This window comes from Poecilia latipinna, unplaced genomic scaffold (genome assembly GCF_001443285.1).
Source record: "Poecilia latipinna isolate Pla-1442-1.1 unplaced genomic scaffold, P_latipinna-1.0 Scaffold766, whole genome shotgun sequence".
In the NCBI taxonomy this organism is placed as follows: domain Eukaryota; kingdom Metazoa; phylum Chordata; class Actinopteri; order Cyprinodontiformes; family Poeciliidae; genus Poecilia; species Poecilia latipinna.
Window position 1 is genome coordinate 267,171 of NW_015113382.1, and position 13,971 is coordinate 281,141.

General features: G+C 36.2%; 1 protein-coding gene across 1 annotated transcript in view; it reads right to left on the reverse strand.

Moving 5' to 3' along the window:
- Positions 1-13,971, reverse strand: part of LOC106955771 (SH3 and multiple ankyrin repeat domains protein 3-like) — an 87,050-nt gene that overhangs the window by 52,494 nt on the left and 20,585 nt on the right. The window contains exon 2 of the mRNA XM_015046153.1: positions 567-770. Within this exon, the coding sequence (XP_014901639.1) occupies positions 567-770 (204 nt within the window). The remainder of the gene's footprint in view (positions 1-566; positions 771-13,971) is intronic.

The following is a 13,971-nucleotide window of genomic DNA, read 5'->3' on the forward strand; positions in this document are numbered from 1 at the left end:
AAACTTATGCTACCAGGCTGTTGTGTCTTCTTTAGTTTTTCTCTCAAACAAATCTGCTTATTTTTCCATTTCTCTGTATAGATTATAGGACACATTGAAGAGATTAAAGCTTAGATTTGTTTTTATCTTATATTCGTACAAGTTTGGCATTTAAACAGTGGCTTATATACTTAAAATCCCCTGTATGTGTTATGGATAAGGGACATGAAAAAAGACATGATTTGAAATAGTGAGGTTGAATAATTGTGGATCTATCGTTAATCAAGGTTTCAAAGGTCTTGCAGTCAATTGGATGCATTTGAAGAAAATTTAAATATCTGCTTTTTTTAAGCAACAAGTTGAGCAGAAAAAAGCTTTTTTTTAATTTAAGTTAAACATTAAAAAACATAATTAAAGATGGGGGCGGGGGTTCAAAACTAATTGAGATTTTTCAGAATTGACAATCCTGATTGGGAGCATGAGAGAAATGCATGATACAGTGATGTGCACCCCTTACTTTTCCTTTCCTTAGCTCTCTTCTGCTCACGGCCCACAGTGTTTCATGCATACACATGATCAGCACCTACCTCTAGGTACGGTACAGGAGCAATGGATGGGAAAGGGTATTCCCTAAGCTGTCTCTCCTCATCCAGAAACTTGCCGGCCTTGCCATTGTAAGCCGGCTGGAATAGGCCATAGTTGAGCACATCCTTCAGGCTCTGGTTGAGGGTACACAGGATCCGTTGCTTGGACAGCCAGATTGGTGCATCCACGTTGAATTTCAAACATTTCTGCAGAGACAAGAGAAAAAGAAAACAAAAGAAAGATTAATCATCCGTTCTTTTTACTATTACCCGGCTTTTATCGAAGACATTTCAGAGTTCCTATTTACTGATTTCCATTAGGTGTTAAAAGTGTTTACACTTAAAACTGCATGAAATAAATGTCGTTTGAGGCACATATTGAACTTGCTATGACTCAACCAGCTTGAATCATAACTAGACCTTTAGTAATGATAAGTAATTCACACTGGAGCAACTAGACCATCCAAAACAGATTATAAAAGGTCATTTTCAATGCCAGCTGTGACTATTATACTGAAATAAACAAAACTAAAACAAAAAGGTTTTCATAGAATGCTCTTGCCCTTAGAGAAATTAAGCTGCAGTATGTATAAGTGTTTAAGGAAGTTAATTATGCTTGCTGAAATAATAAAAGTATGTCATATTCTTATTATATTGCCGTGGCAGTAAAATAAGAGACAGACAATCTGGAAAAAAAAATCAAGTTCTTGTGCCTCCTCTCAGTCGTCCTGCCGCCAACTACAGAAATGCACGGCTCCGCATCAGAAACAACCAATCACCAGGAGGAAGGACTTTGCAATGTCAATCATGCTTGTGTATGCACTGCTTAAGATTGCCAGTTTGCTGCAACTAATGGTGGAAAAACAACTGACTGATACAGGAAAACTGTTTGTCTGTCGCAATCGGTGGCCGTGCTTACTACCCTGCACACTCACAGCAGGCTCCACGGTGGTGAAGGAGATGTGGTGCAGCAGAGCAGCACATACACAACTTCTGATTGGTTGTTTCTAACCAAGCGATGCATTTCTGCAGATTCCAGGGAGCACAGGAACAGGGAAGGGAGGGGAACCAGATGGGTTTTTTTTTCCAAATATTATCTGTCTCATATTAAACTGTTAGTGACAGTTTTAACAAATATCTACAAAACATCTTTTTAGAGTGTCATGGATACTTTCATTGCAGGAGATGTGTTTTAGTCACAAGTGAAACACTGCAAAGATGTTGATGACTGTGGGAAAGATGTGAACAAAGCAACCACTTAACTGGAATCAGATAAAACAATTATTATGTTATGCACAAAATGTAATCAAATTTATAAATACTCTATAGCTAAAGCCTTGCCAATATATTTATGCACTGAACATAAAAATATCTCCTGCTAAAATTTTGTTTTACTTTGTTTTAAGACGCTCGTCTCTAAAATGAGGCGTTGTGTTAGGCACAACATTTTCCAACTCGTACCACATCGTGGAGCTGACGCTACAGACGGTGCAGAGAGAGAAGAAACATAACCCATGAGTTATAAATCTACCAGTGTTGTCTGTGTCATCATCACAACTCTGGCCTATTCGACCAGACACAATAACTGAAAGCACATCTTTTCACTACATTACAACAGAACGACCCCATGCTGATGTCAACACAGCTGTGAATCCATTTAAAAACACTCAGCATGTTAAAACGAGATATTATATTCAAGCTATAGTGAGATTTATAAATGACATATCCTGCTTAATTTGCTCAAATCCAACAAAATCACCTCAAATAACCCATTTTAAGTAAACTGTTGAATTCAATCAGTTTTTACTGTTGACATCGCTTGAAAGTTAATTGTGTCTCTTCACTCTTCAGTTCCTGGGAGTATGCTATGTCATCTTATCCCAGCTAAGAGCTACAAGATGACATTAACAACTGACATGCGCTGAAAACTTTTACACCAATAAATCAAATCCATATGTCTTGTTGCCTGCCAGCGCCACTTTACCAATTTGTTGACGTTGTAGGAAGTAAATGATGCATTTCTACAGATTTTATTTTTAGGGCACACACCTGTTTACTTATTTATTGATCTGTTGCTTGAAGCTAAACTACAATTGTGGCACATTTCACAGTTGTTGGCAAATTATCCACCTTTCCTACAACTATGTGTCAGAATGGATGTCAGCCAGACTAATTAAGGAATAATATTAACACCAGATATTTCTGAAATGGATAAAAAACATTTAATATTTTGATGGTGCCACTTTGTCTTGATTAGATATAGTAGACATAGCAAAATGTAATTGCATCCAACTCATTATTCCTTACCACTTAGCCCATGTTATTTTAAAGTGCAATTATCCTTCTTTTAGAGTAATACTGATGTAGGATAACCTAGATAAGTGAGATATGTGTATATTTTCATTATTTATGTTCTCCAGCTTCTCTGGATGTGTTACAGCAGAAGGAAACTCTCTACATTGCCCAGTCTTTAATATTTATTGGACATTTTAAAAATGTGGACGGTATAGTATTTAATATCTGTTTCGCAGCAGGTGATGATTCAGGTTTTGAAGAAACAAAACTGCTTCTGTTACCTCTTATGGATAGCTAAATATTCATAAGGATTTGAAAAGATGTTTTTGAAGACATTTGTTTTGTATGTAGCGTTAGGGAATTACATAAAGATGTACTTTTCTTAAAACTAGTGGTCTGTCAAATATTCATTTTTCATCTGCATGCTTGTAGCCTGACTTGGAGTCTTTACATTTCGTTTACTTTTTATGCTCTCATTCCTTTGACAGAATACCAAACACTATCAAACACTGCGCACAGGACAATTTTCTGGATGGACGGCAGAGGCTGCTGCCTGGTGAGAGAGAAACTAAACGCTCAGAACCAAAGGTATGCATGGATCAAACACTGATGTAATTGTTCTAAAGGGGGAACTCAATTAACATTTTGAATAACACTAATCACAGGGTCTAACATTAGTCAAAGCGTATTGACTAATTATAGACAAACAAAACCCAATATATTTGAAAATCATATGTCAACAAAATAAACATTAATTTTTCCAGTGTAGCAAAGGTGAACCCCCATTGGGGCATCACTCCAGAAACGCACAGCAAAGGTACTTTTGTATGATTAAAAATAAAGCGATTAATTGCATTAAATGTTCAACACTATAAAATACATGTAATTAAATAATCAAATATAATGTGTTAAAGTCAAACCCAACACACAATGTGTGGCACAACACATAATTCTTCAGCTTTATTAGAAACATAGACCGCCCCCATCAAAAGGATCAAAGTGGTATTCATGTGAAAGTCAGGAAGGATTCTGTAGCAGAAAACTGAATTAGTGATCATTTTTGTAGGAGGCACAGCCAGTGCTGATCGTAGACCAGGTGATGTATTACCTGCGTTCACATTGTTTTCATTAAGAGCTATGATTTTTGACTATGTCCATGTCTGAGGACATGCGTCGGGGCTGAAACAATGGAGTATGAAAGACGCAACAAGGCAAGTCTTTTCTCTGAGGAGAAGCTGTATTCGGTTGCATTTCATGACTAAACTCCATAGTCAAATAGTTTCTGGTTAACAAACTGACTACATTTCTAGGACAAAGTCTAATTATTTTATTATATTTAAAAAGAAATGGCTATAAAGACGAAAGTGTTAATATTCATGTGCTTTGAGCCCAGCACAGTGCTCTGCCCTGACACATTGCAAATCCCCGAGCTGTGTTACTCTCTCTGGTAACTAAACTAAAGCATCTTGAAGAAATTCAATTACAGTCTCAGAAAATTGTCAGCCAGAAAAAATGCTGTTTCCTTCAGCACCTACAGTGACTGTCGAAGGCAAACACTCATATTAAAAAGCCACGACTTTGCGAGTTAAACATTAAAAATAGCTTTGAAATTTGGTTAAAAAGTTGTGACATCCTAAACAACTCGACTGAAAAACAAATCTTTTCAGAGAAAAACAAAAGAAACAAAAAGCAAAATGAACTGGTTGCATCATGTGCACAGCATTAAACCAATATTAAGCCCATCTTCTATACCCCAGTGAGGGGTATAAACGCAATGAGGGGTAAAGAAGATGGATGTAGGAGCTTTAGCAAACAATTAACTGTTTAATAGAAGCATTTGGTACAAAATTAAATATAAGAAAATGCTTGGATTTTTCACCTGTTCAAATGAAGATGTCACTAAAGGTCTCTGAGAATCTAGATAATCTAGTAGGTTGAGTAACTAAGTGGATCAAAAATAACTAACAAAACATTTTAAAGTTTTATTTAGCCCAATATGTCCAAATTATACAAAGTTCCATGCCCATTTATTTATAATCGCCTTTCAACACTCTGAAGTTCGCTTTACTTCAACAGCATAAAAACACATCATTACCAAATATTGAAAACGTCCTGCATGGACAACAACATATGAAATACAAATAAATATTTGTGCTAAGTCAAGTACACAAGTGACTTTTGACGGATTTGAAAGAGTGTCTGATGATGTGGTTTGAGAATCTAATCCAGACTCAAAGAGCAGCGCATCTGAAGGACCTGAGCCCCATGGTGGACAGATGGCTATATGATATAGAGAAGAAAGATTTTTTTTAAAAAAAAGTGTACAAAGGGTGAAGGAGAAGAACCTGTTAGAAGGGCTTTGAAAGTTAACACGAGGATTTTGAACTCGGTATGAAAATGGATAGGGAGTGAATGAAGTTACTTGAGGACAGGGTGCAGCGACTGCCAAAGCCAAATATATCAACATTTCTGTTGGAAGCTGCAAGGATTGCTAAAGCCCTGTGTAAGTGAACTTTAAAAAAGAGGCATATACTATTGTTTTGCTTTAGTTTCTAAGAAACACCTAAAACAAGGCTGTGACCTAAAACTACCCCAGAGGTCTTAATGAATGCCGTGAATTAATTTTGCCCCTTCAGCAGATATGCAGTGGAACTGCAATGCAGAGCTACTTGATATAATACTTGGTATGGAAGTAAAAAAAAAAATAATAATAATGTGGTGGAAAGTAGACAATTATTTCTCAAAGCAATGAGTAATAAAAGAAATAAACCAACTCAGCTACAGAGTTTGCAGTAATTGATATGGCAAACATTTTTAGAGAAAGTCAGGAATCAATCCAAAACCAAGCATCTGTGGAGTTGGAAGACAATCTCTTATGTTAGCTGGGATCAGTGACACAAAGATGAGAAATGTACATTTGTATCACTTTTATATAATCAATTAAATGAGATGACAATGGAGTTCTTATTTTACTGAATTAAGAGCTCCTCAAAGCAACAAATAAAACTGCTGACTTAATTTTTTTAGGATTATTTTCTGAAGGGGAACGGGTTTTTTTTCTTCTTCTTCCTCTTCTTCTTCTTCATTAAAGAAACCTTAATGAACAGTTTCCTGCATTTCCAAATGCTTTTTAGAATACCTGAGATACATTTTGGATGCAATAGAAAACTTTGGTAAAAGCTTATTATGACATAAGGTTTAGATAGGACTAGAGTCAAGCAGGAGAGAAAACGCTGAACAGGGAGCACAAAAAGTTGCTAATTTGATAACAAGGGCATAAATCGTTCATAAAAGTATTTCATTCACCATTACTTAGTACTCTCTGTTGCCAGTAAAAATACATTGTAAAGAGGCAAGGTATTTGTATTTGCTTAGAGTTTTTGCAATATAAAAACTCCTATTTCTATATCTTGAAACTCCTAAATTATTAGACGTGTACTTCTAAAACATTTTGTTTGGTTTATGCTACAACATGTCTTTAATCTTGTGTCCAATCTCCAAACACTAAGACATGGCTAGCATCTCTCCTGTTGAGGGTTTGTGGATATGTACAATGTGTTTAAGATTTAAGATTTGTTGTTGTCTGAGTTTTACAAAAGAAGCCAGCATTTATAACACGATGTTCCATGCATTTCCAGCAGGATGGTCTTCATAATGATTTAACAGCTCTTTGCATGGTACTCATGAGCCCATGTGGTCGTATTGATCCCAGGGGCGTGATACATTCTCACGCTGTGCTGTCTAAAACATTAAAGGTCAAATACTTCCAACGGCAACCTCCAGTCTGTGCGTTTACAAAGTAAACGCACAGACTTTCTCAGAATGAATCATTTCACAGTATTGTAGATGAATTGTGTTTTTGCAACTTTGTATTAAACATGATCATTTCGTAACAGATTGATGGCTCTCTGATGGAGTTTGGCACAAAGTGGTGTTGTACTGTCTGTGACCTCTTCTGTTTTTAATAGGCTGCGCCTGTGGTGCTTCCTCCTTTTTTATATGAAGTCTGTGCTGCTTGTAACCAATTAATTTGAGTCTAAACGTCTCTCTCTCTCTCTCTCTCTCTCTCTCTCTCTCTCTCTCTCTTCCAATTTTAATATTTTCTGGTATTAACTGTTAGATTAAATGTTTCTAAATGCACTAGACAATTTCTTTGTACCTTTATTTCTGCTAAGTAGTTGTGAACTAAATATCATAGGCATACAATTTTGTTGCATTTAAAACGAGATTGTGAAGTAATTCAAGGTTGGTAACGGCTGCCTCCATTAAAACAGATTAAGAAACAAGAGATACAGCTGATTGAACAGATTTTGAGAATACTGCCAATGTTTATGAAACCGGGAAGTGAAGCAGCCTTAGAATGGCCTTTAAGGCTTAAAAATTCAAAGGAGAATAAACTACAAATATTCAGGTGTCTGAATTCAAACCTAACGCTTTAGCAAGAAGAGTTAGCACTCGATTTCCTAGATTGGCAACAACTGGTCTTTTCTTGAACCCATTCCTGAAAATTTGTATGAAAAAAAAACAAAACGGTTTTTGACATAAAGAAAAGTTTTTCTATACACCAACAAGGAGAAGCGGCAGACCGCATTCAGTAATTACACAACATGGTAGTGGCTCGAAGGGAGAAGCAAAATCTTATCAGCTGTTACTGTAAATATGTAAAGCAATCACAGTTAGCCAGAACAGAGGAGCAGATGCTGCTCTCATTAAACAGGGTTAATGACAACTCCAGCCTGAGGTAATTACGGTTAAAAATCTTCAGATTATCGTTATTAGTCATGTGATAGTGCAACAACTTGATATAAATGGAAACAAACGACAAGATAGTTCAATGGAACTTATGGAAAGCATTTATTTAGCTTTATTTAAGGATTGCTGTAAGGAAGAAATACATGTATTTTAATATTTGATTATCTGGTTTCAGCGAAGTAAAAGAAAAAAGTATTCTAGTTTTATTTTAATTTTCTAGACAGTAGATAGTTTGTGCAGCTGCATCTACATAAATTAAAATGTAAATTGTTAAAACAAGTAATATTAGTTGAAAAAAAAAATCACAGTCATATTTGTTCATTATACACAGATTTATATATTGTAAGCATCTATTTCTGCAGTTCTGATGAGCTAATGAAAAACTGAGACATGAAATTCAGCCTATGTAATCATGGAGAAGACGGTCAACATCACAGTTGTCTGGCAGATACTTTTGTTGGTCTCTCCTTATTGAGAGGAGAAGCTGGTTCAAGTTCAATTCAAATGCAAAAATATTTTATTGATGTAAAGTGTTGTGTCCAAGAGTAATTTATTTGAACAAATAAGATGCGCAGAACATACTTTCCAGTAGTCTGAGTTATGAAGTGTTTTTTCTGGAAAAAAATAAATAAATAAAAATAACTTGAAGTTGGGTCTTGATGATGATTATGACTGCCAGCCATAATCATCCAAACTTAACTTTAAGTGAATTACTGTAATAAAGAAAGCTTTATTTTACTGAGGTTCAACTGTAGGTCAGAATAGGATAATATTTAATTCAGAACGCAGATATAAAGTGCATGCCCGCCATTATTCCATGTGAATAAATTGAACTTTGAATGGATTAGCTTTGCGAAATTCTTAATAGTATTCACTCATAATCACTCTACAATCAGAGTAATCTTTTGTTCACGCTGTCTAAAAGACTCCGGGGATTCCTAGGCATTCTTTTAGATAAACTAAAAACTGCTCTGATCACATTACAGGAAGGATACTCATTCTCCAAATCCAAGTGCACCGCTGATAATTATTTACACCAAGATGCATCATTTGCATTTTACAGATATGATTGCAAAGTGTCCGCAAAAGCATCATTTGGTTTGGTAATGTAACACACCTGCATGGGTGATCACGAAAGAGGATAAAAAAAATAAAGAGCCAAGGCAAGCCTGAGTGGTGCGGTGGGGGTTAATTTATGATGAGAAAATTAGAGCAGAAGAACAAGACAGAAGAGCTGGCATATGTGGAGAGAGTCACGTGAGGTGCTTCACAAATTCACACAGATGTGGCAAGCCATAACATTTAAGCCGCAGTTTTTGAGAGATGCTAAATCACCGTTTGGTGCCAAAGTGAATGTGTTGGCCCAGGTCCCCGTTTGTTAGCCACTGCAGCCAAGGCAGCCTTGTGTCTTCATCAGTGTGCTCTCATGTCAAACTCATTCAGACTCTGGGTTAGATCAGACGCCCTAGGGTGTAACTTTTTTTTCTTCTTCTTCTTTTGGTCTCTATTTGCTGCTGACACCCTTTCATCAAATGCCAAGCTGTGATCTTTTAGTCTGGTTAAATTAGAGACTTAATATTAAGGATGAGTGGACACAGAATATGTGCAGAAAAGCAGAGGTGAAATAAACAGATATTCACTTTGAAATATTGAAAGTCACACAAGATGAGGTTCAAATATGCTCAAAAAAAGAGAGAAATCTCAGCTAATGACTATATCACAGATCACTGGGCATCTGAAGGTTAAAGCTAAATGGGCTTTAGAGGTGCTAATGTCTCTTTATCTAACACACACCGAAATGCTTTGCACAGCTGTAATTATGTGGCATAAACTAAGAAGGACGTTGCGGGGTATCGCATGTGACAAAAACATGCAATAAAAGCAAGAGCCTGTGCCGACTTCTCCTGATAACTTTACAAAAAAGTGCCCTATGATGAAACATGAAGTTCTGCAGCTGAAATGTATTACTTCTGCTAACAATAAGGATAATGACGACGATGATAATATGTTTAGTATTCTACGTCTTGGTTGTTTATAAACACTGGCATTTAAAAAAAAATATATATATATATTTGACTGGAGAAGAAGTAAAAAGGCCACTACATGCATAAGTTCCACTAAGCATATAACAGTTCGACGTAGTGTAAACAAACACACATTACATCATTCCGAATTGGAATTCAAAGCACAGTCCAAAAGTGCCTCACTAATTAAGAGGGATTGTTTGTGTGGCTCTGTTTGTGGTTATGCAAGCAGGAATGATGCATGGATCAGGGCATGACTGCAGTATCTCTAAAGGCACAGATGGCATCCTGCCTCAATGGAAAGAGACACGGCATTGTTGTTGCCTTTTAGGAGAAAGTGATGCATCGAAAGAGAAAAGAAAGAAGAGTAAAGCGTGGTGGTGAAGTGAAGTAAAAGAACAGGGGAGTGCTGAGATGATGGAGTGTAATGACTCTCTTGTAGCCCAGTCTCAATCTCCCAAGACCTCTGGCTGTCGCTGCCCAGATGACATATGCACTAATTAACACTGCCGAGCCTCCTGTATGTGAGGGAAGCACAGATTCCTAACCAATGCCCTAAAGGGAAATAGTAACACAGATCATTAATATTGCTAACATGTGTTTGGTCCCTTCAAAACTACATCGTTTAGAGGATGCATTTAAAAACAGACAGTTAAGTCACCATATTACCGGACGGGATGCATAATTGTACAAAGTTTGACAAATTGAATGAAATGCCACTGTCCAGTACTTTTATTCGTCACAGTGTTTTCCACTGTTTTGGGTTTTTGTCTTCTTAGTCAATAGGCTGGGTAAAAACATACAGACGTAGACTATAAGCAAAAAGATACGAAATAGATACGAAAATTAATAGACAAAATATATTTTTTTTTAAAAACATGGTCTATATTGGGCAAGACAGAGTTAAATATGGTACTCTTTATTTTTGTGTGTCCGTTTAATTACTGTATTCGTTTTCTTTTTCTGCTGTCCATGTTGGCCACTATGATTTTCTAAACATTGACACCTTGTGTTGAGTAGACTGGCTACAGTGTAGCCCATTTGCTCCAATGATAAGCTATTGCTGGCATTAACTGAATCAACACATAAGTTTCCTTGCTGACAAAACTGTAAATTACAAAAGGCAAATCCTTAAAAAAAAAGAAAAAGAGAGAATGTGTTGCTACATTCAAAACTGCAAGATAACACCTGAAATAAAACGACAACACAGAGGGGCCTCTGAACAATAAAAACAGTAATGTGGTAGAGTCTAGGACAAATAAAAAGATGCTAAATCGATTCTGACTGGATATCAGGGATAGCCTGTGGTAGCCAGATGAACTATTTGCACCATGTACATCTTTGTCTCTAGCAGAAAAGCTTGCAGCCTGTGTGAGGACAATGTAGGCTAAAAAGAAGTTAAATTATGGCATTCATTGATCCACTTTATACTAGCATATCCATGCACGGTGGGCTGATGCCCTGAGGGGAAGAGGAGTAGTACTTCCTGTGCAGGTGGTCATTTCATTACAGTTCATTAAGATACTTTTACAAGAAAAGCTAAACTTGGACAGCCATCAAAAAAAGCACAGTTGAGTAGTCATTAAAGTGGTTCTATGATTCAAAGCCGATATCAGAATAAGACAACATCTTCCCCATGCAACAACCAAACATTTGTATTCAACTTAGAAAATTAAGACAACAATAACAATATAGATGTTATATTTTGATTCTGAAATATATATCTAATCTTAAAAACTTGTAGTTTGTGTGCGTATTTATTCATTGATTTAACACTGTGTATTATGCTGTAAGTTTAGAAAAATAATATTACATAAGTTAGTAGTGTAGTTAATTTAAGAAACATAATACAAGCCTTAAATTGCATGTTAATATATAGCAACAGAGGTCTATCTAGGCTAATCATACCATGGCATACTCTGGTATTCTTTAAGATTTTATTTAAAGCTTAAAGGTTTCAAATAATGGACACAGTCGAGCGTTACTCCAGTTTTCCATCTCTTAAGGTATTGCACTCATCTTGCTCTCCTGTCAGAGAAGCAAAATGTAGTGATAATAAACGTTGCATCAGGGCAATCTAAGTCTACAAAGTACTAGGAAAAATATTAAATGTGCAATACAAGCGTGGGATATTTTTGTGATATGATATTGCTAAAAAAGAGCAAAACTTTTTCTTAAAAATACAGTGTTGTCACAGAATATTCCCACAGAAAGTAGCTTAGTCAGGTGCCTCAAAGCTCAAAGATGGTAAAATTTTCAAATTTAAGAGATAACTGAAGGTCACCTATCAGTTTCAGCTTTTATTGTGCAAATAGAAACACATTCCTGGTTCAAAAACCACTGACTTTAACAAGATGAAAATGGATTTGCACCTTTTTCTTTCTTCTTTCTTTACCTTCAGTCATCAACATAAAATTTCACACTATATCATTGTTTAAATGCCAACAACCGAACAATCTGTGTTGTGTTTCAAAGATAACAGAGTTAACAGTTATCTTAAAAAATGCAAAACTTATTGGAAAACTTATCTTGGCAAGATTAAAAGAACATCAACTTAATAGGATCATCTATAAAGTGAATTGTACTGAGACATGAGAGCAGCAGCCAAAGGCAGCTAGTCCTCCATTTACGTGCTACAATTCAACCACAGAATAATGCAGCCCCAAATGAACACATCATGAGGCCACATCTGGCCATGAACACACTAATGTAAACACAGCATCTCTCCATTTGTATCTTTCACAGTCGGCATCCAAACATATTTGTTCTAAAATGAGAGAATGTCACCCTACATTATCTTGCATCTGAGCTTTGGTCTCATAATTTAAAAAGCACAACCCTGTGAGTCCGTCCATTCAGGCCTGTTTTGGTATACAACTACTTTATTTTGTTTATAATGAAGTTGGCATCTGTGAGTTTTCATTTGATGCATTACATCCTACACCACAGACACAATGAGGCAAAACTGCATTGATTCAATTAACAGAGATAAATCAGTTGCTATCAAGATCCGAACACTCTGAAATGCACAGTGTGAATGGGAACTAAACAGTCTATGCTAAGGAGCAACTTCACCTAATTATGAACAATGGTGCGTGATTCATGCTGCACATTTGACACGACTAGTTGGGCTCATTTGTGCTAAAGAGGCAAGTAAATTCAGGCTTTTTTTTCCGTCTCTTTACTTAATCCTAGTCTGGCCTGGTGGTGCTGATAGAAGGAGAGGTAAGTGTAAACTATTTTAAATCAAAAAAGTTAAGCAAACAAGAAAGTGACATCCAAATCCTAGTGAGTCCGGGTGTAAATGGGAAAATCAGCTTTAAGTAGTGACCTTCCAGACAACAGTAATTTTAACAAAGAGCATTGGAACTCTTAAGAGATTACACTCTCTGACCATTAGCAGCCATCTTAAAAATCTAAATCTTTCTCTTTTCATTCTTTTCAATTGATGACCTCTGATACTTCACTGCTTCCTGAGCCTTGGTAAATCTCTGTAAGTCCACCCTAGTGCATTTTCCAACAGCATTGTGTTTGTCATCGGGATAATCTGGTATCTTGTTTACAAAAAGACACCTCATGGCTACATGCATGACTGACAGCATACACAAGCTTGATTGACAGCACTAAGACCTTTCTCCTGGCTCTGATTGGTTGTCTTTGACTGGGATAAGTGCATTTCTATCCTACACCACAGAATCACAGGGAGCAGACAGAAGAGCTTTTTTTTGTTGTTGTTTTTTACAGATTACCTATCTCATGTTAAACTGTTATGACAGTGACAGCTTTAGCAAATATTCCAAAATCATATTGTTCATAAACGTTATATACTGTAGATTTAAGGTATCATGCAATGACATTGAAATAATTTGACAAAAAACAGAAAAGCTATGCAAGAGATGATTAAATCCAACCTGAATTTCAGTAGCAATTATGAAATAATAATGGTTTTAATGGGCAATCTGTGCAAAGTTCACAGGGTTTCAAACTCGCCACACATTGTTGACCCTGCTGCATTTGGTAAGTGACACAGGAAAAAGTAAGTTGTGATACCACCAGACCTCAGATAAAAACCTTCTTATTTCATTTTCCCAACACTAGAAGAGACAGAGTTACATTTGATTTACATGCAGAATCATTCGTACATGTACCTTTTATCTGTGAATATGCAATGACTATCAAGAAAAGGCTGTATCTTTAAAAGATGCATATTTTTACATAAATTATATTTTTCATAAATTTTGCATGTGCATCTGTTTCTCATTCATGTTTTAAATATAAAATGTATCACTCTAGAACAGTGGTTCTTAACCTGGGTTCGATCGAGCCCCAGGGGTTCG